We start from the raw sequence: 27926 nt of genomic DNA on the forward strand, positions 1-27926 counted from the left end.
TTCAACAATATCTACATTCTTCTGAAGTGTACACTCATTCACTACTTCCCACAAATCTAAAAGCATTGGATTGGTGGATGCATGGGCCAGAGGGAGTTTCCACCACATTCTGTAAACCAGTCATTTCCTTTCAAATCAGTGAAAGCAAGTGAAAGAGAGCACACTTTGGGAGGAAGGAAAGATAATTGGGATGTAGCCCTTGGACTATCAACAATCAGTTGTCTTGTCTAAAACACTATGCAAAGTCACATATGAATAACATTGAATATGACATGTGGAGACACATCAAATTAAATGTATTGATACAGAGGAGTGACTTTGGCGTTCTGTTGTCATGAACAATTTCAAACCACTTTGCATGGTGTGTTAACATATTTGAAAATCAATAGATGTTTAAATTTCTCCTCTTCCTGACAGAATTCGTACCACAACCTCTCCCATGAGGTGAAAGCTCTGAAGCGACTAGAGGACTCTGGTGCTGTTGTATACCTACACCCTCACTCCTGACCAATGCAACACTAAGAGTAGTGCACAAGTGAATGATACAATTGTATATAATATATTATAAACTGGGTGGTTCGAGCCCGGCTGACAGCCGTGGTATAAAATTAGCATACATTTCCATACATTTCCATATGGGTGGCCCCAGCGGGAATCAAACACACGATCCAGACTACTGAGCTACACAGGACCACAGTGAAGGAAGATAGTTGGGACACTGAAAAAGGACTATCCTTTCCTACACACCTTTATCACAATCTGATAAACATCCAGTGTGTTTTAGGGATTAACATGGGTATCCGGGATCTTGGGACTGTCCCAGGAGCACTCTTCACACAGTAGCAGTGGGTGGGGAAAATCACTGGGGGAGCCAAGGCAGGAGAAAAAAGCCATATTACAACTTACAATTGAAGTCGGAAGTTTACATACACCTTAGCCAAATACATTTAAACTCAGTTTTTCACAATTCCTGAGATTTAATCGGAGTAAATATTCCCTGCTTTAGGTCAGTTAGGATCACCACTTCATTTTAAGAATGTGAAATGTCAGAATAATAGTAGAGAGAATGATTTATTCCAGCTTTTATTTCTTTCATCACATTCCAAGTGGGTCAGAAGTTTACATACGCTCAATTAGTACTTGGTAGCATTGCCTTTAAATTGTTTAACTTGGGTCAAACATTTTGGGTAGCCTTCCACAATCTTCCCACAATAAGTTGGGTGAATCTTGGCCCATTCCTCCTGACAGAGCTGGTGTAACTGAGTCAGGTTTGTAGGCCTCCTTGCTCGCACACGCTTTTTCAGTTCTGCCCACAAATTTTCTATAGGATTGAGGTCAGGGCTTTGTGATGGCCACTCCAATACCATGACTTTGTTGTCCTTAAGCCACAACTTTGGAAGTCTGCTTGGGGTCATTGTCCATTTGGAAGATCCATTTGCGACCAAGCTTTAACTTCCTGACTGACCTCCTGAGATGTTGCTTCAATATATCCACATAATTTTCTCTCCTCATGATGCTATCTATTTTGTGACGTGCACCAGTCCCTCCTGCAGCATGATGCTGCCACCCTTGTGCTTCACGGTTGGGATGGTGTTCTTCGGCTTGCAAGCCTCCCCCTTTTTCCTTCAAACATAACGATGGTCATTATGGCCAAACAGTTCTATTTTTGTTTCATCAGACCAGAGGACATTTCTCCAAAAAGAACAGTCTTTGTCCCCATGTGCAGTTGCAAACTGTAGCTTTCTTATAGCGGTTTTGGAGCAGTGGCTTCTTCATTGCTGAGCAGCCTTTCAGGTTATGTCGATATAGGACTCGTTTTACTGTGGATATAGATACTTTTGTACCTGTTTCCTCCAGCATCTTCACAAGGTCCTTGGCTGTTGTTCTGGGATTGATTTGCACTTTTCGCACCAAAGTACATTAATCTCTAGGAGACAGAACGTGTCTTCTTCCTGTGAGGTATGGCGGCTACGTGGTACCTTCAGGCGTTTGGAAATTGCTCCCAAGGATGAACCAGACTTGTGGAGGTCTACAATTTATTTTCTGAGCACTTGGCTGATTTCTTTTGATTTTCCCATGATGTCAAGCAAAGAGGCACTGAGTTTGAAGTTAGACCTTGAAATACATCCACAGGTACACCTCCAATTGACTCAAATGATGTCAATTAGCCTATCAGAAGCTTCTAAAGCCATGACATAATTTTCTGGAATTTTCCAAGCTGTTTAAAGGCACAGTCAACTTAGTGTTTTTAAACTTCTGACCCACTGGAATTGTGATACAATGAATTCTAAGTGAAATAATCTGTCTGTAAACAATTGTTGGAAAAATTACTTGTGTCATGCACAAAGTACATTTCCTAACCGACTTGCCAAAACTATAGTTTATGAAAAAAAAAATTGTGGAGTGGTTGAAAAACGAGTTTTAATGACTCCAACCTAAGTGTATGTAAACTTCCGACTTGTGTGTTGTTGTAATTGCGGTGTTGTCTCTATAAAGTTAGTTCATTTGCCTTGCCACTGTGATATATAGGCCTAAGGCCGAGACAATAAGAAGACACAGTGGCAGAATAAATTCAACCACATTTGTTTTTCATCACAAAACCAGAGAGCAACATCTGTCCGGTGAAGTCCACAAAGCATATTGCATGTAACAAACCGTTACATGACCTACAGCATGGTTAATCAAGTTAATGCTTCCAACATTTTTGGACTACTAAAAAGCTATTGATTTAGAACACCGGAGAGTTAACGCAAGTTGCAAAGAAACAGGAACTGCCTCCACCATTCCAGGACCATTTTAACTTCAACATCGTCAAATCACCTCTGCTTAGTCTAATACAGTGCCAACTAAAAGATTCCAAAAACGATTTAGTCCAATCAACATAAGATAAATATCATGTGGTTGTCCATGGTACTGATTTTTGTGTGTGTGTGTGTAAGTTGAAAAAACATGTTGACTCACCCTACTTGTAGAGAAATGCCAATGCCATCCTCCTCTCTTCATGTTGACTTACAGTACTTACTTTTAGTTTTGTTATCCTAGGCTACCTGGCTAAAATGCTTGCTCGCTAGCCTAACTTCATGGGCAACGATTAGCCAGCTAATTAACATTTGCCTACCTAGCTACATATTGAACTTCCATCCTCTCAGGCCAGATGCACAATGTATGAACTTATGGTTGGATCAGATTCATCTTCATAATCATTGGCCAGTACTAAAATGACTAGAACATGATTATCTTATATTCTGATAACATGGCAACCATGTTCTGTGTATGTTTGATGGGATGTTGATGGAATATTTACCTAACCCACAAAAAACTGGACACATTAATGTTTTTGCCATGTTCTCATAAAACTGCAACAGATTTCCAACACATTCCTCCCTATCCTGTAGGTGACCTTTGCACAGAGCATCTTTTCACTCTGGAAACCTTTGTCCTATTTTGAAATTAAAGAACATTTATTTAGGCCTGGATTCAATCCCTATCGTCGAAGATCCGTGTTAAAATGTAAAGGTAGACTAAGTTCCGATTGAGCCAACGTATATGCAGCTTTTACCGTGAATGCAGTCTCCCGGACCACAGAAACATTGCCTTTAATTCTCAATCACTATAAAGCGGATTTTCAGCTCTACAGATTGAATAGAGCCGTTAATTCATTAATTCACATGGTAGAGTATAGAGTAGGGAAATTATGCGACAATATAAGATATTAATTTTAGAAAATATACAATAGCTGAAAAGTGGCTGTCACATTGATGACACAGACTGTCTGGAAGTTGGTAGTGCCACCAGACCTGATTCGAGGTGGACCTTTTTGGCTGTGGTGGTTGCCAGATATTTGGCACTACAGCAGGGCGTGTTGGTCTCATAGATGCTGTGGAAGCTGTTGTAGTTCACCTCATAGAAGCCCTTATCCAGGGAGAGGACTGGTGTGAAGCGATACCCCCACAGCACCTCAGTGTCCAAATAGGAGCTTCGAGCTTGACACATCATTCCTGTAAAAGATTGGAGAGATTCATTAGATTCCTTTTTTTGCACTTCAAAAGCATACGAAAAACATCTTAAAGACAAACACAAACAATGCCTGCATCTCATCTGCTCATACCCGCATGCTCACACCCCCAACCTTAGTGCCTGCATCTCATCTGCTCATACCCGCATGCTCACACCCCCAACCTTAGTGCCTGCATCTCATCTGCTCATACCCGCATGCTCACACCCCCAACCTTAGTGCCTGCATCTCATCTGCTCATACCCGCATGCTCACACCCCCAACCTTAGTGCCTGCATCTCATCTGCTCATACCCGCATGCTCACACCCCCAACCTTAGTGCCTGCATCTCATCTGCTCATACCCGCATGCTCACACCCCCAACCTTAGTGCCTGCATCTCATCTGCTCATACCCACATGCTCACACCCCCAACCTTAGTGCCTGCATTACTGTTTGCCGCTTTGCCTTAAATTGTACCAATTTGTTTTTTTCTCGGTTGCCCATCCTATTTCAATAATAAAACATTTTCCATTGTGTCAATGATGGCGGATTGATTGACTTCCAAGTTTTTAATATACGTTTTTTTCAAGATGAGTGATGAGAATCGTTCAGCCCATTATGTATCTCACTACACCCTCATATTCCATGTTTTGAAATATGCAGACAGTAAGTTTACATTGTAATACTTCTGACATTGTAACGTGTACATTGTAATACAAATTCTTATTTACAGTTCATTCGGAATGTATTCAGACCCCGTGATTTTTCCACATTTTGTTACATTAATCTAAAATGGATTTGTTTGTCCCCCCTTCAATCTATACACCAATACCCCATAATGACAAAGCAAAAACAGGTTTTTAGAAACGTCTCAAATTTATCCGAATAAAAATACGGAATATCACATTTACATAAGTATTCAGACCCTTTACTCAGCGATTACAGTCTCGAGTCTTTTTGGGTATGATGCTACAAGCCTGGCACAATTGTATTTGAGGAGTTTCTCCCATTCTTCTCTGCAGATCTTCTCAAGCTCTGTCAGGTTTGATGGGGAGCATCGCTGCAAAGCTATTTTCAGGTCTCTGGCTGGGCCACTGAAGGACATTCAGAGACTTGTCCCGAAGCCATTCCTGCGTTGTCTTTGCTGTGTGCTTAGGGCTTGTTTGCTGTGTTTGTTGGCATGTTGTAAGGTGGACATTCGCCCCAGTCTGAGGTCCTGAGCACTCTGGAGCAGGTTTTCATCAAGGATCTCTCAGTACTTTGCCCCGTTCATCTTTCCGTCGATCCTGACTAGTCTCCCAGTCCCTGCCACTGAAAAACATCCCCACAGCATGATGCAACCACCACCATGCTTCACCATAGGGATGGTGCCAGGTTTCCTACAGATGTGTCGCTTGGAATTCAGGCCAAAGAGTTCAATCTTTGTTTCATCTGACCAGAGAATCTTGTTTCTCATGGTCTGAGAGTGCTTTTGGTGCATTTTGGCAAACTCCAATTGCGCTGTAATGTGCCTTTTTTCTGAGGACTGGCTTCCGTCTGGCCACTTTACCATAAAGGCCTGATTGGTGGAGTGCTGCAGAGATGGTTGTCCTTCTGGATGGTTCTCCCAGCTCAGTCAGAGTGACTATCGGGTTCTTGGTCACCTCCCTCACCAAGCCCTGATTGCTCAGTTTGGCCGGGCGGCCAGCTCTAGAAAGAGTATTGGTGATTCCTAACTTCTTCAATTTAAGAATGATGTAGGCCACTGTGTTGTTGGGGACCCTAAATGCTGCAGATTTTTGGGGGTAATATTCCCCAGATCTGTGCCTCGACACAACCCTGTCTCGGCGCTCTATGGACAATTTCTTCGACCCCATGGCTTGATTTTTGCTCTGACATGCACTGTCAACTGTAGGACCTTATATAGACAGGTGTGTGCCTTTCTAAATCATGTCCAATCAATTGAATTTACCATAGGTGGACTCCAATAAAGTTGTAGAAACATCTCAAGGATGTTCTATGGAAACAGGATGCACCTGAGCTCAATTTCGTGTCTCATATCAAAGAGTCTGAATACTTATGCAAATAAGGTATTTCTGTTTTTTATTTATAATACATTTGCAAAAATGTCAAAAAATCTGTCATTATGGGGTATTTTGTTTAGATTGATGAGGGATTTTTTTTCAAATCCATTTTTAGAATAAGGCTGTAACATATCAAAATGTGAAGAAAGGTCAAAGGGTCTGAATACTTTCCGAATGCACAATGACGGCCTACCAAGAGGCAAAAGGCCTCCTGCGAGGATGGGGTCTGGGATTAAAAACTAAAATGTAGGACAAAACACACATAATGACAAAAGAAACACTACATAAAGAGAGACCTAAGACAACAACACAGCCCGGTAGCGACACAACATGGCAGCAGCATGACATGGTAGCAGCACATTACGTGAAGCACCCACAAGTGTCAGTAAGAGTGTGTGATTGAGAGTTTTTTGCAGCTCTTGAACATCAGTCAGAAACAAAAACAAACAAAAACTATTTCTCCTGAGATAAAACAAGAACAAACAGCAAATTAAGAGTTTTCAGAAATATTGATAAATGAGCTTTTATTGTTTAAAGAAATGGTTTTTTCACGATCTAATCAGGGTTCTTTTTTTTGATAATTCAATACAGCAATATGAAATATGTATGTAAAACATTTACATTTGACATTTTATTATTGTAGTAGATGCTCTTATCCAGAGCGACAGTGAGTGCATGCATTCAAATGGTCATCATACCAGCAACAAGATGGTGAGCCAAGCCCACTTATTCACCTCTATATGTAGCACTCCAGTCCTATGGCATCCTTCATTCGGGTGTGAGGTACCATTAAATCGTCTACAGGAGCTGACAACAGAAGCATAGAAATATTCTAAACCTGATGTATAGGTTGTCAGAAATAGCGATATTGACAGAGAGCAAGGGGGAGACACAGACAGACAGAAATACAAGCAAAAACACATTTATTATATTTGGTCAAACTTCATTCAACACCAAGACCATACTTGGCTTCTATTATGTGATGCTTCTTTACGATGCATCATCATGAAAGCGCAACGTTGATACCTGGTATTTCAAATTAAACCACAGTCAGAAATTGTCTGGAAGCATTGCCCCATTTTTATAGAAACACATTAGGATTTACAGAGAGAGAGTTGCAATGTTGTATTTATCAGTTTTAGTGGAACAATGGTTTTTGGGGAACAGCTTGCCAGGGATCAAACAATGGTGATCAGGCCTAGTACCACTGTATAGTACATTGTTTAAGGGACCAGTCTCAATGCACAGAGGATGTTGCAATACGCTCTCCTTCTCTCATAAGTATCACTTCTAAATGTGGGTGCCTTTGTTTGCTTTGCATGTTGAGCTATATCATTCTAATTGCATGAGGCTGTGCTTTCATGCCTCTTCCATTTACTCATATTTGTTCTGTTTGTTTTAAGATTTGTCAGGGAAATGACCTTTCAAATGTAAGTATTCTATCATAAGAGATTTGTATTCTGTATTTGATCATTTGTGCCTGCCCTATTCTAATCTGATCTTCTTCCACGTCAGCTGTTCTTTTTGAATTACAAAACAAATGCTCATTGTCTGGGTTTGAGCAATCGTCTCTGTCTAATCAAATCAAATTGTGTATGTCACATGGACCGAATACAACAGGTGTAGACCTTACAGTGAAATGCTTACTTACAAGCCCTTTCCAACAATGCAGTTTTAAGAAAAAGAAGTGTTAAGTAAAAAATAGAGAAGTAAAAAATAAAAATATTTAAAGAGCAGCAGTAAAATAACAGTAGCGAGGCTATAAACATACCGGTACAGAGTCAATGTGCGGAGGAACAGGTTAGTTGAGGTAATATGTACATGTAGGTAGAGTTAAAGTGACTATGCATAGATAATAAACAGAGAGTAGCAGCAGCGTAAAAGAGGGGTGGGGGACAATGCAAATAGTCTGGGTAGCCATTTGATTAGCTGTTCAGGAATCTTATGGCTTGGGGTAGAAGCTATTAAGAAGCCTTTTGGACCTGTACTTGGCGCTTCGGCGTCGTGCAGGTAGCGAGAACAGTCTATGACTAGGGTGGCTGGAGTATTTGACAAATCTATATTTGAGCAATTGAGTTTATATGATCAGCACACAACTGTGATACGGAGAGTGAATGGTGACATTTCTTAGGGGTTAGGGTAGAGTTTGGCCGGCAGGGATGTCCTTGTCCCATCTCGCACTAGCGACTCCTGTGGCAGGCCGGCCAAGTGCACACTGACACGGTCGCCAGGTGCACAGTGTTTCCTCTGACACATTGGTGCGGCTAGCTTCAGGGTTAAACGGGAATTGTGTCAAGAAGCAGTGCGGCTTGGTTGGGTTGTGTTTCGGAGGATGCACGGATGGACAACAGTGGATGGGATATTTGACCGCCTCATTGAAACAATTGAGCATGTCAAATGCAAGATCCGTGAAGATACTCACACAAAAGGGATATGGGTATGTTATGGACAAGAGCAATGCAAATTTCAATTCAGAGAGACACAACAATTTGTTTCACTGTCTGGCTGAGCTGCATGATAATGCTCACAGGAGGGGGTTCTGACCTCCTTAAACTCAGTGATGGAACTGATGGCCCCACAATCCTTAGCCCTGGCCTGTGTGCTAATGGTATCAGATAGAACTTCAGACGTCTTTGACTTGAAAGCCTACAATGCAGAACATGGCCACTCAAACCGCTTGCCAGTCATCAAGTTACACAATACAATTCTGTGAGTATTTTCACTTACAGAAATGTTGTTTGATATTTATTCACAGGACTGAGTTTGCACTTCCTTCAACAGATATATTCCACTCATTTGCTTCTGTTGACACTCAATGACATTTTTCTCAGGTTGGACCACTGTCGGATTCAACCAGACAGCTTTGAAACTGTGGCATCATCTCTAATGTGTGCCAATAACTAAATCAGAGAACTGGATCTGAGCAACAACAACAGTCTCAAATGACAGCATGAATCAAATCAAATCAAAGTTTATTTGTCACGTTCGCCGAATACAACAGGTGTGGACCTTACAGTGAAATGCTTACTTACAGGCTCTAACCAATAGTGCAAAACATGTATTAGGTGAACAATAGGTAAGAAATAAAACAGTAAAAAGACAGGCTATATACAGTAGCGAGGCTACATACAGACACCGGTTAGTCAGGCTGATTGAGGTAGTATGTACATGTAGATATGGTTAAAGTGACTATGCATATATGATGAACAGAGAGTAGCAGTAGCGTAAAAGAGGGGTTGGCGGGTGGTGGGTGGCGGGACACAATGCAGATAGTCCGGTTAGCCAATGTGCGGGAGCACTGGTTGGTCGGCCCAATTGAGGTAGTATGTACATGAATGTACAGTTAAAGTGACTATGCATATATGATAAACAGAGAGTAGCAACAGCATAAAAGAGGGGTTGGGGGGGGACACAATGCACATAGTCCGGGTAGCCATTTGATTACCTGTTCAGGAGTCTCATAGCTTGGGAGTAAAAACTGTTGAGAAGCCTTTTTGTCCTAGACTTGGCACTCCGGTACCGCTTGCCATGTTGTAGTAGAGAGAACAATCTATGACTGGGGTGGCTGGGGTCTTTGACAATTTTTAGGGCCTTCCTCTGACACCGCCTGGTGTAAAGGTCCTGGATGGCAGGCAGCTTAGCCTAGTGAGCTTAGTGATGTACTGGGCCGTACGCACTGCCCTCTGTAGTGCCTTGCGGCTGGAGGCCGAGCCATTGCCGTACCAGGCAGTGATGCAACCAGTCAGGATGCTCTCGATGTTGCAGCTGTAGAACCTTTTGAGGATCTCAGGACCCATGCCAAATCTTTTTAGTGGGGAAAAGGCTTTAGTGGGGAAAAGGCTTTCCTGAGGGTGAAAAGGCTTTGTCGTGCCCTCTTCACGACTGTCTTGGTGTGTTTGGACCATTCTAGTTTGTTGTTGATGTGGACACCAAGGAACTTGAAGCTCTCAACCTGCTCCACTACAGCCCCGTCGATGAGAATGGGGGCGTGCTCGGTCCTCCTTTTCCTGTAGTCCACAATCATCTTCTTAGTCTTGGTTACGTTGAGGGATAGGTTGTTATTCTGGCACCGCCTGGCCAGGTCTCTGACCTACCTACCACCTGGGAGCGGCCCGCCAGGAAGTCCAGGATCCAGTTGCAGAGGGAGGTGTTTAGTCCCAGGATCCTTAGCTTAGTGAAGTTACTCTGCAATGGTGTCAACCATAAAAGTTATATGCTGCAGACACTTAGGTGAGTTCAAACTGTTGACCCATCATACGACCATCAGTGTTTCCTGATCAAGTGTGACAGTGAGAGACAGGTACGGTGTGGGATAAAGATTGAAAGTGAGAGGCATACCCAGTGAGCGAAATAATGTTAAAAATATGTTGAAAAGAAGTCTGATGTTAAAGTTAACATTTTAAAGACGTTCTATGTAGAGTTGCAAAGGGTTGGAAACTTTCTGGTTAATCTCCAGAATTTTTCTGGAAGTCTTCCATGGGATGTTAAGCCCTGGAATTTGGGGAATTTAGCTTAAATTCATCAAAAAAACAAACAGAACAGTCCCATGTGGCACAAACACAGAAAATAAACACCCACAACTCAAAAGTGAAACCAGGCTACCTAAGTATGACTCTCAATCAGGGACAATGATTGACAGCTGCCTCTGATTGAGAACCATACTAGGCCGTACACAGAAATCCCAAATTATAGAAAAACGAACATAGACAACCCACCCAACTCACGCCCTGACCATACTAAAACAAAGATAATATAACAGAACTAAGGTCAGAACGTGACAAAAGTGTGTTTAAATCATTTCTAACTTGTTAACAATTTTGCTACCATGTGGGTTTTAGCTTGCTTGAGCCTGCTAACTGAGGAGTGTTTCATTTTAAAACATTTATCTTACAAAGGAGTTGTTTAATCTAACTTCTTAACTATTTATATGTACCTGGAATTGTATTTTTTTTAATACAATTCCTTTTCTAATCTTTACAGGAAAATGCCACGGGCACTATCTGATGTGTGGAAACATTTCATTGAAGCTAACATAGAGGAAATGTGTACATTTGTAAATACCATGCCAAATCATATGTGAAGAATGCAACAAAGATGCAGAATCATCTGGCCAAGTGCATAAAGTTCCCTCAGTGTTCACAACAAGCAACCTCTAACAAAAGTCCCTCATTTTCTATTTGAGGTGAAAATTATGAATTAGACACCTTATCGATAGCAACAGCTCATGGTCCTCCTGGAATCAGAAGTTGTTTTGACCCAATGGAGGGACGTAGTCAGATAAATGCTGATGAATGTCTGGCTTGAGTTGTGTATGCAACTCAAATCAAATCAAATTTTATTTGTCACATACACATGGTTAGCAGATGTTAATGCGAGTGTAGCGAAATGCTTGTGCTTCTAGTTCCGACAATGCAGTGATAACCAACAAGTAATCTAACTAACAATTCCAAAACTACTGTCTTATACACAGTGTAAGGGGATAAGGAATATGTACATAAGGATATATGAATGAGTGATGGTACAGAGCAGCATACAGTAGATGGTATCGAGTACAGTATATACATATGAGATGAGTATGTAGACAAAGTAAACAAAGTGGCATAGTTAAAGTGGCTAGTGATACATGTATTACATAAGGATGCAGTCGATGATGTAGAGTACAGTATATACGTATGCATATGAGATGAATAATGTAGGGTAAGTAACATTATATAAGGTAGCATTGTTTAAAGTGGCTAGTGATATATTTACATCATTTCCCATTATTAAAGTGGCTGGAGTTGGGTCAGTGTCAATGACAGTGTGTTGGCAGCAGCCACTCAATGTTAGTGGTGGCTGTTTAACAGTCTGATGGCCTTGAGATAGAAGCTGTTTTTCAGTCTCTCGGTCCCAGCTTTGATGCACCTGTACTGACCTCGCCTTCTGGATGATAGCGGGGTGAACAGGCAGTGGTTCGGGTGGTTGATGTCCTTGATGATCTTTATGGCCTTCCTGTAACATCGGGTGGTGTAGGTGTCCTGGAGGGCAGGTAGTTTGCCCCCGGTGATGCGTTGTGCAGACCTCACTACCATCTGGAGAGCCTTACGGTTGAGGGCGGAGCAGTTGCCGTACCAGGCGGTGATACAGCCCGCCAGGATGCTCTCGATTGTGCATCTGTAGAAGTTTGTGAGTGCTTTTGGTGACAAGCCGAATTTCTTCAGCCTCCTGAGGTTGCCAACTGGTTCACCTCTGATGCTCACAGGCAATGTGTATTGGAGAGATTTCTGAATGTTCTTTGGCCAGCATACACCCCTCCAATCAGACATGCTTTATCTATTCATTTGCTGGATGCAGAGTTTAACAGAGTTCAAGTGAAGGTCAAGCAAATCATAGAGAAAGCAGACTGTATTGCAATCATCTCTGATGGGTGGTCGAATGTTCGTGGGCAAGGAATAATTAACTACATTATCTCCACCCCTCAACCAGTATTCTACAAGAGCAGACACAAGGGACAACAGACACACCAGTCTCTACATTGCAGATGAGCTGAAGGTAGTCATCAATGACCTTGGACCACAGAAGGTATTTGCACTGGTGACCGACAATGCTACGAACATGAATGCCGCTTGGTCTAAAGTGAAGGAGTCCTACCCTCACATCACAACCATTGACTGTGCATTGAATCTGCTCCTCAAGGACATCATGACACTGAAAACAATGGATACACTCTACAAGAGAGCCAAGAAAATGGTTAGGTATGTGAAGGGTCATATTATAGCAGCAATCTACCTCACCAAGCAAAGTGAGAAGAATAAGAGCACCACATTGAAGCTGCCCAGCAACACACGTCGGGGTGGTGTTGTCATCCTGTTTGACAGTCTCCTGGAGGACGCGGAGTCTCTCAAAGAAATGGCCATATCAATAAAATCATGGCTAAATACCAGTGTGTTGAAAATGTGTCCCATTTTGCTGATATGGACAGCCCCATCAAGAGGATCCTCCTGGATGATGTATTTTGGGAGAGACTGGTAAGTAGCCTGAAACCTATAGCAGTAGTCATTGCACGGATTGAGGGAAACAATGCCATCCTGTCTGATGTTCAGACTCTGCTTGCAGATGTAAGAGAAGAGATCTGTACTGGCCTGCCCACTTCACTGTTGCTCCAATCAGAGGAAACTGCAGTTCTGAAATACATAAAGAATCGTGAAGACTTCTGTCTGAAGCCCATACAAGCTGCAGCGTACATGTTGGACCCCAAGTATGCTGGCAAGAGCTTCCTGTCTGGTGTAGAGATCAACAAGGCCTATGGTGTCATCACTACCGTGTCACGCCACCTTCGCCTGGATGAGGGCAAGGTTCTTGGCAGTCTGGTGAAGTACACTTCCAAGCAAGGGCTTTGGGGTGGAGATGCAATATGGCAGTTGTGCCAACATATCTCATCAACCACCTGGTGGAAGGGACTTTGTGGATTTGAGGCTCTTTCCCCTGTTGCCTCCATCATCCTCCAAATCCCACCAACATCAGCCACCTCAGAGCACAACTGGCACTTGTTTGGGAACACACACACCAAAACACGCAACAGGCTGACCAATACAAGGGTTGAAAAATGGGTGGCCATCCGGGAAAATCTGAGGCTTTTTTACATTTACATTTAAGTCATTTAGCAGACGCTCTTATCCAGAGCGACTTACAAATTGGTGCATTCACCTTATGACATCCAGTGGAACAGTAGTGCATCTAAATCTTTTAAGGGGGTGAGAGGGATTACTTTATCCTATCCTAGGTATTCCTTAAAGAGGTGGGGTTTCAGGTGTCTCCGGAAGGTGGTGATTGACTCCGCTGTCCTGGCGTCGTGAGGGAGTTTGTTCCACCATTGGGGGGCCAGAGCAGCGAACAGTTTTGACTGGGCTGAGCGGGAACTGTACTTCCTCAGTGGTAGGGAGGCGAGCAGGCCAGAGGTGGATGAACGCAGTGCCCTTGTTTGGGTGTAGGGCCTGATCAGAGCCTGGAGGTACTGAGGTGCCGTTCCCCTCACAGCTCCGTAGGCAAGCACCATGGTCTTGTAGCGGATGCGAGCTTCAACTGGAAGCCAGTGGAGAGAGCGGAGGAGCGGGGTGACGTGAGAGAACTTGGGAAGGTTGAACACCAGACGGGCTGCGGCGTTCTGGATGAGTTGTAGGGGTTTAATGGCACAGGCAGGGTGCCCAGCCAACAGCGAGTTGCAGTAATCCAGACGGGAGATGACGAGTGCCTGGATTAGGACCTGCGCCGCTTCCTGTGTGAGGCAGGGTCGTACTCTGCGGATGTTGTAGAGCATGAACCTACAGGAACGGGCCACCGCCTTGATGTTAGTTGAGAACGACAGGGTGTTGTCCAGGATCACGCCAAGGTTCTTAGCGCTCTGGGAGGAGGACACAATGGAGTTGTCAACCGTGATGGCGAGATCATGGAACGGGCAGTCCTTCCCCGGGAGGAAGAGCAGCTCCGTCTTGCCGAGGTTCAGCTTGAGGTGGTGATCTGTCATCCACACTGATATGTCTGCCAGACATGCAGAGATGCGATTCGCCACCTGGTCATCAGAAGGGGGAAAGGAGAAGATTAATTGTGTGTCGTCTGCATAGCAATGATAGGAGAGACCATGTGAGGTTATGACAGAGCCAAGTGACTTGGTGTATAGCGAGAATAGGAGAGGGCCTAGAACAGAGCCCTGGGGGACACCAGTGGTGAGAGAACGTGGTGTGGAGACGGATTCTCGCCACGCCACCTGGTAGGAGCGACCTGTCAGGTAGGACGCAATCCAAGCGTGGGCCGCGCCGGAGATGCCCAACTCGGAGAGGGTGGAGAGGAGGATCTGATGGTTCACAGTATCGAAGGCAGCCGATAGGTCTAGAAGGATGAGAGCAGAGGAGAGAGAGTTAGCTTTAGCAGTGCGGAGCGCCTCCGTGATACAGAGAAGAGCAGTCTCAGTTGAATGACTAGTCTTGAAACCTGACTGATTAGGATCAAGAAGGTCATTCTGAGAGAGATAGCGGGAGAGCTGGCCAAGGACGGCACGTTCAAGAGTTTTGGAGAGAAAAGAAAGAAGGGATACTGGTCTGTAGTTGTTGACATCGGAGGGATCGAGTGTAGGTTTTTTCAGAAGGGGTGCAACTCTCGCTCTCTTGAAGACGGAAGGGACGTAGCCAGCGGTCAGGGATGAGTTGATGAGCGAGGTCAGCCTGACAACAAGCCAGTAACAGTGAAGATGAGACCTCACAATCGGATGTTCAAGAGGTGGACATTGAGGAGGTCCAGGAAAGACATGGAAACCTGAGAGGAAGACAACCAAAGCTTTAGTTTCTAGACTATCATTTTACAGATGTATGTTGAAAACGTTTTTGGAAATGCGATGGATATTTGGGGATCATTCAATATTCCCTTTCTTTTGTTGTTCGGTGAAATCATCTCATGTTGAAGAGTCAACTAATTTAACTAAATTGGTTAAAAAAATTATATTGGAAGGATTTAATAATTTGCAATTATGTCTACTTATGATAAGGTAAAAGGTTTATGTTTCTGTCTCCATATGATATTGTAAATAAAAAAAAACATCTGCATTTAAATGGTATTAATATTAATTTACATATATTTCCATTAATTTACATATATTCCCTTTAATTCCCACGGAAAGTTTCCACCTCTGAATATGCCCCAAAATGTGCAACCCTACTTCTATGGAATATATATTTTATACGGGCATTAAAAAGACAACTCTGCGGATGTTGAAAATCAGTCTTTGTCCTATGTTATAAAGTGCATATTTTAATGACGAAGAAATGTTTAGTTTTTTTGTTTGTCGTTTCTATGGTTTAAATGTCAACTGTACATAATGTCACATAATATCTAGATGTCAGTGATGTGCAGTTCGCAAACAATTCATAATTTTCTTGTACTTTTACCTTTTTTTCTCCCCAATTTGTAGTTACGGTCTTGTCCCATCTCTGCAACTCCTCTCCGGACTCGGGAGTGCCGAAGGTCAAGAGCCATGCATCCTCCAAAACACGACCCTGCCAAGCCGCACTGCTTCTTCACACTGCTTGCTTAACCCAGATGCACCAATGTGTCGGAGGAAACACTGTCTAGCTGGCGACCGATTATTTTTAAACAACTCTTTTTACTGACACCAGAGTCATAATGTATTTTTTTCTGAGTAACTCATTCATTTTAGTTGTTAATTTGACCTGCTGGCCGCAATGAATCCTACTGGCAATATTCGCTCCTCCGGCTCAACGGCTCCAGAGACATGTTCCGACCACCCACTGTCTATCATATGTAGCCTATGCGCAGGAAACTAAATGTTTAGAACTGATTGATCGCATGGTGCAAGTATTAATGCAATGAATTGATTATTGAATATAATTGATTGACATGGATGCAGCCTGGTAGAACTAAAAAAAATGGATACACAGCCTACCTCTGCTCAACAAACTCGAGAAGCTGGCTGCTGCAGTTCGCTGACGATATTGTGCTATTCTCCCCTGCAGCAGTCAAGCAATTGCATTCCGCCAAGAATTGTTGACAATCTATTCTTGTTGCAGCTGCAAACGGACCTCATTTCAACGTTATCAGGAAATAATCTTATTTGTATGCCTAGCAATGACAAATGTACATCGTTTGAAGCACACTCAGTCACAAGTGGTAGCTCCTATAAGCCCATGATGGTGAATGAGAGAGTGGTAGAATCATGATTATTTTGAGATTTTTGTTCATTGCTCAGCCGGTAATGGATACTGCGTACTCTGGACATGACTGAATCAAATTAACGGAATGAGTCGAAGGATTCAGTAAAAAAAGCCACTCCTATAATGTTAGAGGAAAGCATTATGTCAGATATAAAAAATACTAAATAAAAAGCTAATTGGAGCAAAACAGATATTGAAGTAAGAAATATGTATAATTGCTCCCATATATCACTCATACTTATGTTAGCCATTTCATATCCTTCAGAATTGGTAGTGATCATTTTCTAGGGCTTTTGACACAATCAACAGAACACTTTAACAATCTACAACAACATTCTCAGTAATGGTTATGGAAACATTTGACTTGCCATGACTGTGAAATGTGGTTGTTTATGACTTAAATGTTATCTACCTTAGTTGAATGCATTACATTACATTTACATTTAAGTCATTTAGCAGACGCTCTTATCCAGAGCGACTTACAAATTGGTGCATTCACCTTATGACATCCAGTGGAACAGCACAGACTGTAAGTCGCTCTGGATAAGTGTCTGCTAAATTACCAGAATGTAAATGTGAAAACGAACACTTGCAAAGCACACTGGGTATATTTCTGATGAGATCTGCCCCCAAACAAGGCCCGAATTTGGTCGGTCTGCCCTTGCCTTGATTTGAACGTCTACAGACGTTGATTTTTGGGCCGGTCCGAAACAAATCTAAAACAATCATTGACGTCTATTTTTAGGCCAAATGAAGGCCGTTCCGGCCCAAATCGGAACCAATCATAGACATCTATTTTTAGGCCAAATCCAGGCTGGACTGGACCAAAAATCACTGTCTGTGGATGCTCAAATCAACATCCATGGACTGGGTAGGGGTAAAGGTATCCAGAGAGAATTTTCATTTCAAGGTGAACTGCCCTGATTGTTTGGATGTGCACTGTCACTTCAAATTCTCTCTATCTTCTCCCTCCTCATCTCCACTCTCTGAAGACTGGAGAGGTGTAGACTAACCGAGCAGGCTTGTGAGGGTCTGGCCTCAGTGATCAGATCAAACCAAACTAGGTTGGAGGATTTGAATGTCAGTGATAATGAGCTGCGGGATTCTGTAGCTGAACTGATTTTTTATGGGTTTATGGCTCCTCACTGCAAATTGCAGAGACTTTGGTTAGTTGCTTTGACATTTGCTCTGGATGCACTTATTGATGTTCACAACAAAACCCTGCATGCTGTGAAGTACTTGAACTTGAGGGGTCAGTTTTATTAAGCTTAGTCCTGGAATAAGAAGCATGTTCAATGGATATTTTTTGTTTAAAGTCCAGGACTACACTGTACAAAATATAGTCGTTTTTACTGTAAATTACTGGCAGCCAGTTACCTGTAAGTTACTGTAAAAAAGGTACTGTATGTTAGCATAAATTACAACGTAACTTTGGTTTAACATTACTTACAGGTAACTGGCTGCAAAAACAACAGTGTACGCTTAATCTGTCACAGGGTGTCTTTACACAGGGAAGGTATGGAGCCACAGGGCACCTCTGCAGTTTTCTTTGTGTGTCATTCCACCAAAAATCTGAAAATAACTATTTACATTTGCCCATGATGTACCCAATGAGATAAATGAAATGGAAGTGCATTTTTCCTGTTGAAAGCATGGCATCCTTCAGCATCTCTGAGGAGGTGTGTTTAAAAATAAATAAAAAGTCACCTTAATTTAACTAGGCAAGTCAGTAAATAACAAATTCTTATTTTCAGTGATGGCCTAGGAACAGTGTGTTTAACTGCTTTGTTCAGGAGCAGAACGACAGATTTTTGTCTTGTCAGCTCAGGGATTTGAGCTTTCAACCTTGCGGTTGCTAGTCCAACGCTCTAACCACTAGGCTACCTGCCACCTCTTGCACTGAGATGCAGTGCCTTAGACCGCTGTGCCACTCAGGAGCCCAATTTAATGTATTTTTATTTCCCTCAAGCAAGATCTCGGGCCTGGGGCCTGTCTTGCCAAATAGTGTCCCCCTGCCAAAAAGTGTTTTCCCCCTCCGTTACAATGGGATTCGATGAGTTCTAGCTTCTGTTGCTAGGGCTGTTGCTAGAACGTGCAAAATTCTGACCGTATTACATAATGAACCAAAGCATCCGTTGCTATGCTGGTTGCTTGGCTGTATTTTACCTTGTAGCGGCCGTGAAGGAAGGAGGACGAGGGCAGTTCTTGTTCTATTTCACCTCAAAACGCTCGCTCAGTCCGTGCAAATTTATTACCTCAGAATTGCTCTCTAAGGACGGTGTTTTTGACAGTGACAACCTGCTGACCACCTGCTGCCTCAAAGGAGCGAAAAGACTTGAAAGAGAACACTTTCCTTACCATATCGTTGTTTTATATAAGAAAATATTGTTAAATAGGAAGAAATAATTTATGCTGTTTTTAGATTGACTTTGCTAGCTAGTGTACTTATTTACCTCAGCCTGCCTAGTCAGAGGCGCAACAACATTCAGAGTAACGTTAAGCAGTTAACTTCTATTAGAAAACTGGACAGATTTAGCCATGTACAACCATTTTTCAACAACCATTTTTCATCTAGCTAGTTGGTCATCTACATGTTGCTATCTATACATGTAATTATATGTCATATTGAGGTATCTAGCTATAAGTTAAACCTGATATATCAAGTGGATAGGTGTAAGCAATTATGGTAATTTCAAATGCCACACCGCCCCAGACCATGACGGACCCTCCATCTCCAAATCGATCCCGCTTCAGAGTACAGGCCTCGGTGTAAAGCTCATTCCTTCGACAATAAACATGAATCTGACCATCACCCCTGGTGAAACAAAACTGCGACTCGTCAGTGAAGAGCACTTTTTGCCAGTCCTGTCTGGTCCAGCTACAATGGGTTTGTGCCCATAGGCGATGTTGTTGCCGGTGATGTCTGGTGAGGACCTGCCTTACAACAGGCCTACAAGCCCTCTGTCCAGCCTCTCTCAGCCTATTGCGGACAGTCTGAGCACCGATGGAGGGATTGTGCATTCCTGGTGTAACACAGGCAGTTGTTGTTGCCATCCTGTACCTGTCCCGCAGGTGTGATGTTCGGATGTTCCGATCCTGTGCAGGTGTTGTTACACGTGGTATGCCACTGCGAGGACGATCAGCTGTCCATCCTGTCTCCCTGTAGCTCTGTCTTAGGAGTCTCAAGGTACGGACTTTGCAATTTATTGCCCTGGCCACGTCTGACGTCCTCATGCCTCCTTGCAGCATGCACATTCACGCAGATGAGCAGTCAGTAGAAAGACCTCTTTAGTGTCCTATGATTTCATAACTGTGACTCTAATTGCCTACCATCTGTAAGCTGTTAGTGTCTTAACGAGCGTTCCACAGGTACATGTTTATTAATTGTTTATGGTTCATTGAACAAGCATGGGAAACAGTGTTTAAACCCTTTACAATGAAGATCTGTGAAGTTATTTGGATTTTTACGAATTATCTTTGAAAGACAGGGTCCTAAAAAAGGATGTTTCTTTTTTTGCTGAGTTTATTGAGACCCTATACTCAGTACTTTGTTGAAGCACCTTTGGCAGCGATTACCGCATTGAGTTTTCTTGGGTTTGACGCTACAATCTTGGCACACCTGTATTTGGAATGTTTCTCCAATTCTTCTCTGCAGATCCTCTCAAGATCTGTCAGGTTGGATAGGAAGCGTCGCTGCACAGCTATTTTCAGGTCTCCAGAGATGTTTGATCGGGTTCAAGTCTAGGCTCTGGCTGGGCCACTCAAGGACATTCAGAGACTTGTCCTGAAGCCACTCCTGCGTTGTCTTGGCTGTGTGCTTAGGGTCTTTGTTCTGTTGCAAGGTGAACCTTCGCCCCAGTCTGAGGTCCTGAGCGCTCTGGAGCAGGTTTTAATCAAGGATCTCTCTGTACTTTGCTCCATTCCTCTTTGTCTCGATCCTAACTAGTCTCCCTGTCCCTGCCACTGAAAAACATCTCCACAGCATGATGGGGGGGGGGGGGGTGTCCTCGGATGGGGCCACAGTGTCTCCTGACCCCTCCTGTCTCAGCCTCCAGTATTTATGCTGCAGTAGTTTATGTGTCGGGGGGCTGGGGTCAGTTTGTTATATCTGGAGTACTTCTCCTGTCCTATTCGGTGTCCTGTGTGAATCTAAGTGTGCGTTCTCTAATTCTCTCCTTCTCTCTTTCTTTCTCTCTCTCGGAGGACCTGAGCCCTAGGACCATGCCCCAGGACCACCGGACATGATGACTCCTTGCTGTCCCCAATCCACCTGGCCATGCTGCTGTTCCAGTTTCAACTTCCACCTGACTGTGCTGCTGCTCCAGTTTCAACTGTTCTGCCTTATTATTATTCGACCATGCTGGTCATTTATGAACATTTGAACATCTTGGCCATGTTCTGTTATAATCTCCACCCGGCACAGCCAGAAGAGGACTGGCCACCCCACATAGCCTGGTTCCTCTCTAGGTTTCTTCCTAGGTTTTGGCCTTTCTAGGGAGTTTTTCCTAGCCACTGTGCTTCTACACCTGCATTGCTTGCTGTTTGGGGTTTTAGGCTGGGTTTCTGTACAGCACTTTGAGATATCAGCTGATGTACGAAGGGCTATATAAATAAATTTGATTTGATTTGATTTGATGTTGCCACCACCATGCTTCCCCGTATGGATGGTGCTCACATCCCCACAGAGGAACTCTAGAGCTCTGTCAGAGTGACCATCGGGTTCTTGGTCACCTCCTTGACCAAGACCCTTCTCCCCCGATTGCTCAGTTTGGCCGGGCAGCCAGCTCTAGGAAGAGTCTTGGTGGTTCTACACTTCTTCCATTTTAAGATTGATGGAGACCACTGTGTTCTTGGGAACCTTCAATACTGCAGACATTTTTTGGTACCCTTCCCCCAATCCTGTGTCAAAGCTCTACGGACAATTCCTTCAACCTCATTGCTTGGTTTTTGCTCTGACATGCACTGTCAACATTTACATTTACATTTAAGTCATTTAGCAGACGCTCTTATCCAGAGCGACTTACAAATTGGTGCATTCACCTTATGACATCCAGTGGAACAGTAGTGCATCTAAATCTTTTAAGGTCAACTGTGGGACCTTATACAGACAGGTGTGTGCCTTTCCAAATCATGTCAAACCAATTGAATTTACCACAGATGGACTCCAAATCAAGTTGTAGAAACATTTCAAGGATGATCAATGTAAACAGGATACACCTGAGCTCAATTTCAAGTTTCATAGCAAATGGTCTGAACACTTAGGTGAATAAGATCATTTTGTTTTTAAGTTTAATACATTTTCAAAGATTTCAAAAATATTTTTTTGCTTTGTCATTATAGGGCATTGTGTGTAGAGTTTTTTAAATGTATTTAATCAATTTTAGAATTCGGCTGTAACGTAACAAAATGTGGAAAAAGTGAAGGGGTCTGAATACTTTCTGAAGGGACTGTAAATATGTTACACACAAATTACTGTATTGAATTGTTTTTAAAATTTCTTTACAAAATATTGTCACGGCCCCTCCTCTGCAGTGCAGGGGCGGTACCTCCTGCAGGCAGAGGAGGGTCGTTAGTGATTGGAGTCACCTGGGCTCAGGGTATTTGTACAGCTTCACTAATCACTCTTGTCTCTCTCTCGCTCTCTCTGCTCCTCCAGGTATGATCCTGTTTTGTTTATTCCTTTGTAGTTTTGCATAGTTTTCACTCAGTCATTCACACACACAGACTCACGCATCCCTGCACTTTACATACACCTTACATTATGATACTTTCACAACTCATTCCTTTATCTTTGTTTAAAGTTAATAGTTTGGTTTATAATAAAGAACCTTTTTGATTGGCTGTTGTTCGTGTCCCCTCATTTTTGCCACAGGCTATGAGCCCCTCATTTTTGCCACAGGCTATGAGCCTCATTTTTGTCACAAATGTATCGTTTGTACAATTCTTTATTAAAAATGTAGTTATTTGTTACATTTGACTATGTAAAACCTTGCAGTACTACTTACAGCACCAGTCAAAAGTTTGGACACACCTACTCATTCAAGGATTTTTCTTTATTTTTTACTATTTTCTAGATTGTAGAGTAAGAGTGAGTACATCATAACTATGAAATAACACATATGGAATCATGTAGTAACCAAAAAAGTGTTAAACAAATCTAAATATATTTATATATGAGATTCTTCAAAGTAGCCACCCTTTGCCTTCATGACAGCTTTGCACACTCTTGGCATTCTCTCAATCAGCATCATGAGGTAGTCACCTGGAATCTATTTCAATGGACTGCTGTGCCTTGTTAAAAGTACATTTGTGGAATTTCTTTCCTTCTTAATGTGTTTGAGCCAATCAAATCAAAATGTCTTTGTCATATTTCACCTTACAGTGAAATTCTTACTTACAAGCCCTTAACCAACAATGCTTTAAGAAGTTAAGAAAAAATAAATAATTTAGTGTTTAGTAAAAAATAGAAATTAGAAAATAAAACGAACAAATAATTAAACAGCAGCAATAAAATAACAAGTGAAGCTATATAGAATGCCAACAGAGCCATCTTTTACTGTAGCTATTTATCTTCGTTACTGAAGGAGCCCTCCCAATGTGCACAGACATCAGTTCAACGTCTAGTTTTGATTTGGTTGAGTTGTCAACTAAGGTGAATTCAACAAAAAATTGTCACCATGTCATTGGATTTAGATTTAAATTTGAGGACTTCATTGATGACCTTTTTCAAATCCAATCAGTTTTCCACATTGATTCAACGTCATCACATAGAATTTTTTGGTTGAAATGAGGTGGAAACAACGTTGATTCAACCAGTTTTTGCCCAGTGGACTTTAGTGCAGGTTTTGGCCATTGTGTCCACAAACATCTTCACAGTGGACGATCTAAAATGAAGTCTTAATTCACTGATTCAATTCATTCATAATTCATTTTCACATACATGTGAGAGGCGCTTGATCTGCTTTATCAAACACATTCTGCGACTACAAAACTGCACTTTGGGCACCACACAGGGGCATGGCCATGGCAGTGGATGTGGAAGTGGTGTGAGTAGGTGCAATATTTTGAAAGTGAACTTCTCTTTACGGCTGTACTTGTGATAAGGATATATGTTGAGTGTACAGGGCTGACTGTTAATGACATGTTATTGTCACCTTTATTAAAAGCTATGTAGCTTTGCTTCTTCCTTTTAGCTCAGTAACATTTCATCAGCATGTTTATTTCCCAGACATACAATAGTTTATAGGTTGACCAAAATAGCTTTGTGTGCTATCGCTCTACAAGGGTTAAGATAGGTTTAGAGTTTAAGAAGAGAGTATGTGATCTACAATATGTTTGAATCCTTGTTAATGTAATTTAATATTTTGAATAATGTCTTAACTGTGTGTGTGTGTGTGTGTGTGTGTGTGTGTGGTGTGCAGAATGAATCTCTCTCCAGATGCCTCATCATTTCTGCCAGCTGTGGCTGCATATTTGGGTCTTTACTCCTTCCTATATTGACTTCCCTTGCCCATGAATCACATTGCCCCCCCCAAAAAAAAAAAGACTTACTATTGTACTTGCCTTTTATGCACTAACACTCACACTTGTCTTGTTGCTGATAGCTACTGTATTGTGGAAAGGTTTTACTTGCAGCCAATCACTGACATGTGGCTGTCTTACCTACCTTAGTTGAATCCACTGACCTTGAGTAACTCTGGATAAGAGTGTGTGATTTGGCCGCCCGGGTGGCGCAGTGGTTAAGGGCGCTGTACTGCAGCGCCAGCTGTGCCACCAGAGACTCTGGGTTCGCGCCCAGGCTCTAAACAGCAGCAATAAATAAACTATAAACTATTGTATGTCTGGGAAATAAACATGCTGATGAAATGTTACTGAGCTAAAAGGAAGAAGCAAAGCTACATAGCTTTTAATAAAGGTGACAATAACATGTCATTAACAGTCAGCCCTGTACACTCAACATATATCCTTATCACAAGTACAGCCGTAAAGAGAAGTTCACTTAGTTGAATCCACTGACCTTGAGTAACTCTGGATAAGAGTGTGTGATTTGGCCTCCCGGGTGGCGCAGTGGTTAAGGGCGCTGTACTGCAGCGCCAGCTGTGCCACCAGAGACTCTGGGTTCGCGCCCAGGCTCTGACCGGGAGGTCCGTGGGGCGACGCACAATTGGCCTAGCGTTGTCCGTGTTAGGGAGGGCTTGGCCGGTAGGGTTATCCTTGTCTCATCGCGCACCAGCGACCCCTGTGGCGGGCCGGGCGCAGTGCGCGCTAACCAAGGTTGCCAGGTGCACGGTGTTTCCTCCGACACATTGGTGAGGTTGGCTTCCGGGTTGGATGCGCGCTGTGTTAAGAAGCAGTGCGGCTTGGTTGGGTTATGTATCGGAGGACGCATAACTTTCAACCTTCGTCTCTCCCGAGCCCGTACGGGAGTTGTAGCGATGAGACAAGATAGTAGCTACTAAAAAAAACAATTGGATACCACGAAAAAGGGGTAAAATTCAAAAAAAAAAAAAAGAGTGTGTGATAAATGATCAAAATGTAAAATGTTAATGTATCCATTAGAGGGCGACACATACCCCGTGGACATCAACACCAAAGATGTGTGTGAACAGCTTGAAAAGACTGCTGCCTTCTTCTGTCTATGACGTGTGCTTTTGTTTGTCGCACAACTCCCACTCATACTTTCAAACTCATAAAAGCACACAGGAATTAATACACTGAGAGTCAGTCACACACATGGACTGCATATGTACTTATGAACATAAATTAACTCATAGCTGTACATAAAAGTAGATATGGAGAAATAAAATACATGTTTGGGTTGTGGCCATAGGGTGTTGCAGTAGAGGAAACCTAATGTTGTTTTCGTTATTTTTTTATTTAACTAGACAAGTCAGTTAAGAACAAATTCTTATTTATAATGATGGTCTTCTGGGGAACAGTGGGTTAACTATCTTCTTCAGGGGCAGAATGACAGATTTGTACCTTGTCAGCTCAGGGATTCGATCCAGCAACCTTTTGGTTACTGGCTCAACGCTATAACGACACGACAGGAAGAAAACAGCAGGGAGAAAAAAGGGTGGAGTGAAACTAGGAGCTACTACTTAAACTTGTCCAATAAGAACACTAATTGTCCCAGGATGTTGCAAAGCGTTTAACTAATATGTGCTCTACAGAACACATCCCAGGCCTAGTGTGAGAGGATGTCAGAAGGACACTTTGTGGATTGGGTGGGGGGTACAGCCATGTTTCCTTTTCTCTTCTATGTAAACAGATGTGAACAAGGTGGGGCATTGGGAAAAGAGGAAACTAATCAGCTTCATAACACATTTATTCCTGTCATAAACCACTGAGATAGAAGACCTCACTCTCTCAATTAGCCAAGTTAACATTGGCGCCATCTCTTCCATTTAATCTGAATGCGTCATAAACATGTATGTTGTATTGAGCCCAAAGACTTGCTAATTTAGGGGTGAATACTAACTTCCACTTAAATGGAATTTTCCCTTAGTAATGCATTGATGTCAATGTAATGCATTGATGTCAATAAGTGAACATTTTACTAAAGTGGATGTTAGGATTCACCCCTTAATGGGAAAGGGAAAGGGGGATTCCTAGTCAGTTGTACAACTGATTGCATTCAACTGAAATGTGTCTTCCACATTTAATCCAACCCCTCTGAATCAGTAAAATACATGTGTTGTTAGCAAGATTGATATCGTAATAATAATTGGTCGTCTTTGTCTGTGCCACACAATGCTTCATTCACTGTGTGTACTAATTAAGTCATTCCTGAATGTGCATTCCTCCTCAGAAGTTTGGTCAGTCAGTAGGCTAGACAATGAATGCGTCCAAAATGGTACCCTTTTCCCTACATAGGGCCCTGGTCAAAAGTAGTGTACTATATAGGGAATAGGGTGCCATTTGGTACGCACTATACCATATGTGATTGAGTGGGGGAGACAGCGCTAAGAGAGGCTGGGGGGAGAGATAATGGACTTACGACCACTATGATTTGATGGAGGGCACATGATGGCAGTAACAGGATGAGCTGACTCTTTGACTGGGCTAATTGGTCGGAATGAGCCAAAGCTTTGTTCACTCTGACCCCTTGTCTGTCCCTCCTTCCCCACAGGGAGACCCTGCTGGACCCTTGCCCCACAGACCACACTACACTGTCCCCTCTGCCTCTCCACACAGTCCCCACAGACCACACTACACTGTCTCCTCTGCCTCTCCACAGAGTCCCCACAGACCACAGACCACAAGGAGAGGAGACTGGGATAGGCAAAGCACTGAGGACACAAGATGCATTGTGTGTGACAGGGTGTGCGCATGCATGCGTGTGCATGTGTGTGCGTGTGTGCGAACGAGCAGGCATGTGTGCGTCCCTGAGTGAATGAGTGAGTCAATGAGCAAGCAAGTGACAAGGTGTATGTGTGTGTTTGTGCTTTGTGGTTAGAATCAGTCACCAAAGGAAACATTCCAATCAATGTGACTTGGTGTCTCTCCACTGACTGGAAATGATAACTGGGTCTCATTAATATGGAACAATCAATCAGGCTTCAGAGTGAAGTTTCCCCTAGGTACAGATGTAGGACCAGCCTCCTTTCCCCCAATCCTATTACTTAACCATTAGTGGGGAAATTGCAAAACTGACCCAATATCAGCGCTTAGGGGCACATTCAATCTACTCATAGAAGGATAGCATTAACGGCAAAAAACAAACTATAAGGACACAGTGCAACATTTTCTACACACACGTTGCCTCATTCCTTGACTGGATGTTGGACAAGTTGAATTTGACTGACTCCCAGAATAAATCAATTATTACATCATCTGTCTGCATTCACTCAGGCTATGGAATCCACATAGACGTTTTCACCCTGGGATATTCCATCTATTCAATGTTGTTAATCAGTCATAAACCAAACCAACTACTATGAAGTTCAACTAATGCGTCCTCCTTTTTCAAGCTTGAGAAGGGAAATTAACATGAATGTAATGCTATTTGTAGAACACATATAGTTATTGGTGCATGACTCACCTTGGCATGGACTCACACTCATTGTAAACCATGTAACGGTTTTATTTACCTAAAATTGCTCTGTTTATGATTAGTAATCTGACAGGCATCTGTAGAGTTTGTGGCCTCGCCTCTAATACGCGT

The 27926-nt window shown here is 42.7% G+C and overlaps 1 protein-coding gene across 25 annotated transcripts in view; it reads left to right on the forward strand.

Annotated features, from left to right (window-relative positions):
• The window catches only part of LOC115136122 (CMP-N-acetylneuraminate-beta-galactosamide-alpha-2,3-sialyltransferase 4-like), a 66462-nt gene extending 43864 nt beyond the window's left edge, over positions 1-22598 (forward strand). For 23 of the 25 annotated variants that reach the window (XM_065023812.1, XM_065023826.1, XM_065023820.1 and 20 more), the window contains one exon: positions 16000-16950. In XM_065023812.1, the coding sequence (XP_064879884.1) occupies positions 16000-16122 (123 nt within the window). In that variant the 3' untranslated portion in view covers positions 16123-16950. Of the gene's footprint in view, positions 1-417; positions 4537-15999; positions 16951-20962 lie in introns of those variants that run through there. The other 2 variants (XM_065023830.1, XM_065023829.1) reach the window with 2 other exon arrangements.
• Positions 22599-27926: the final 5328 nt, after the last annotated feature.

This window comes from Oncorhynchus nerka, linkage group LG10 (genome assembly GCF_034236695.1).
Source record: "Oncorhynchus nerka isolate Pitt River linkage group LG10, Oner_Uvic_2.0, whole genome shotgun sequence".
Classification (NCBI taxonomy): Eukaryota; Metazoa; Chordata; class Actinopteri; order Salmoniformes; family Salmonidae; genus Oncorhynchus; species Oncorhynchus nerka.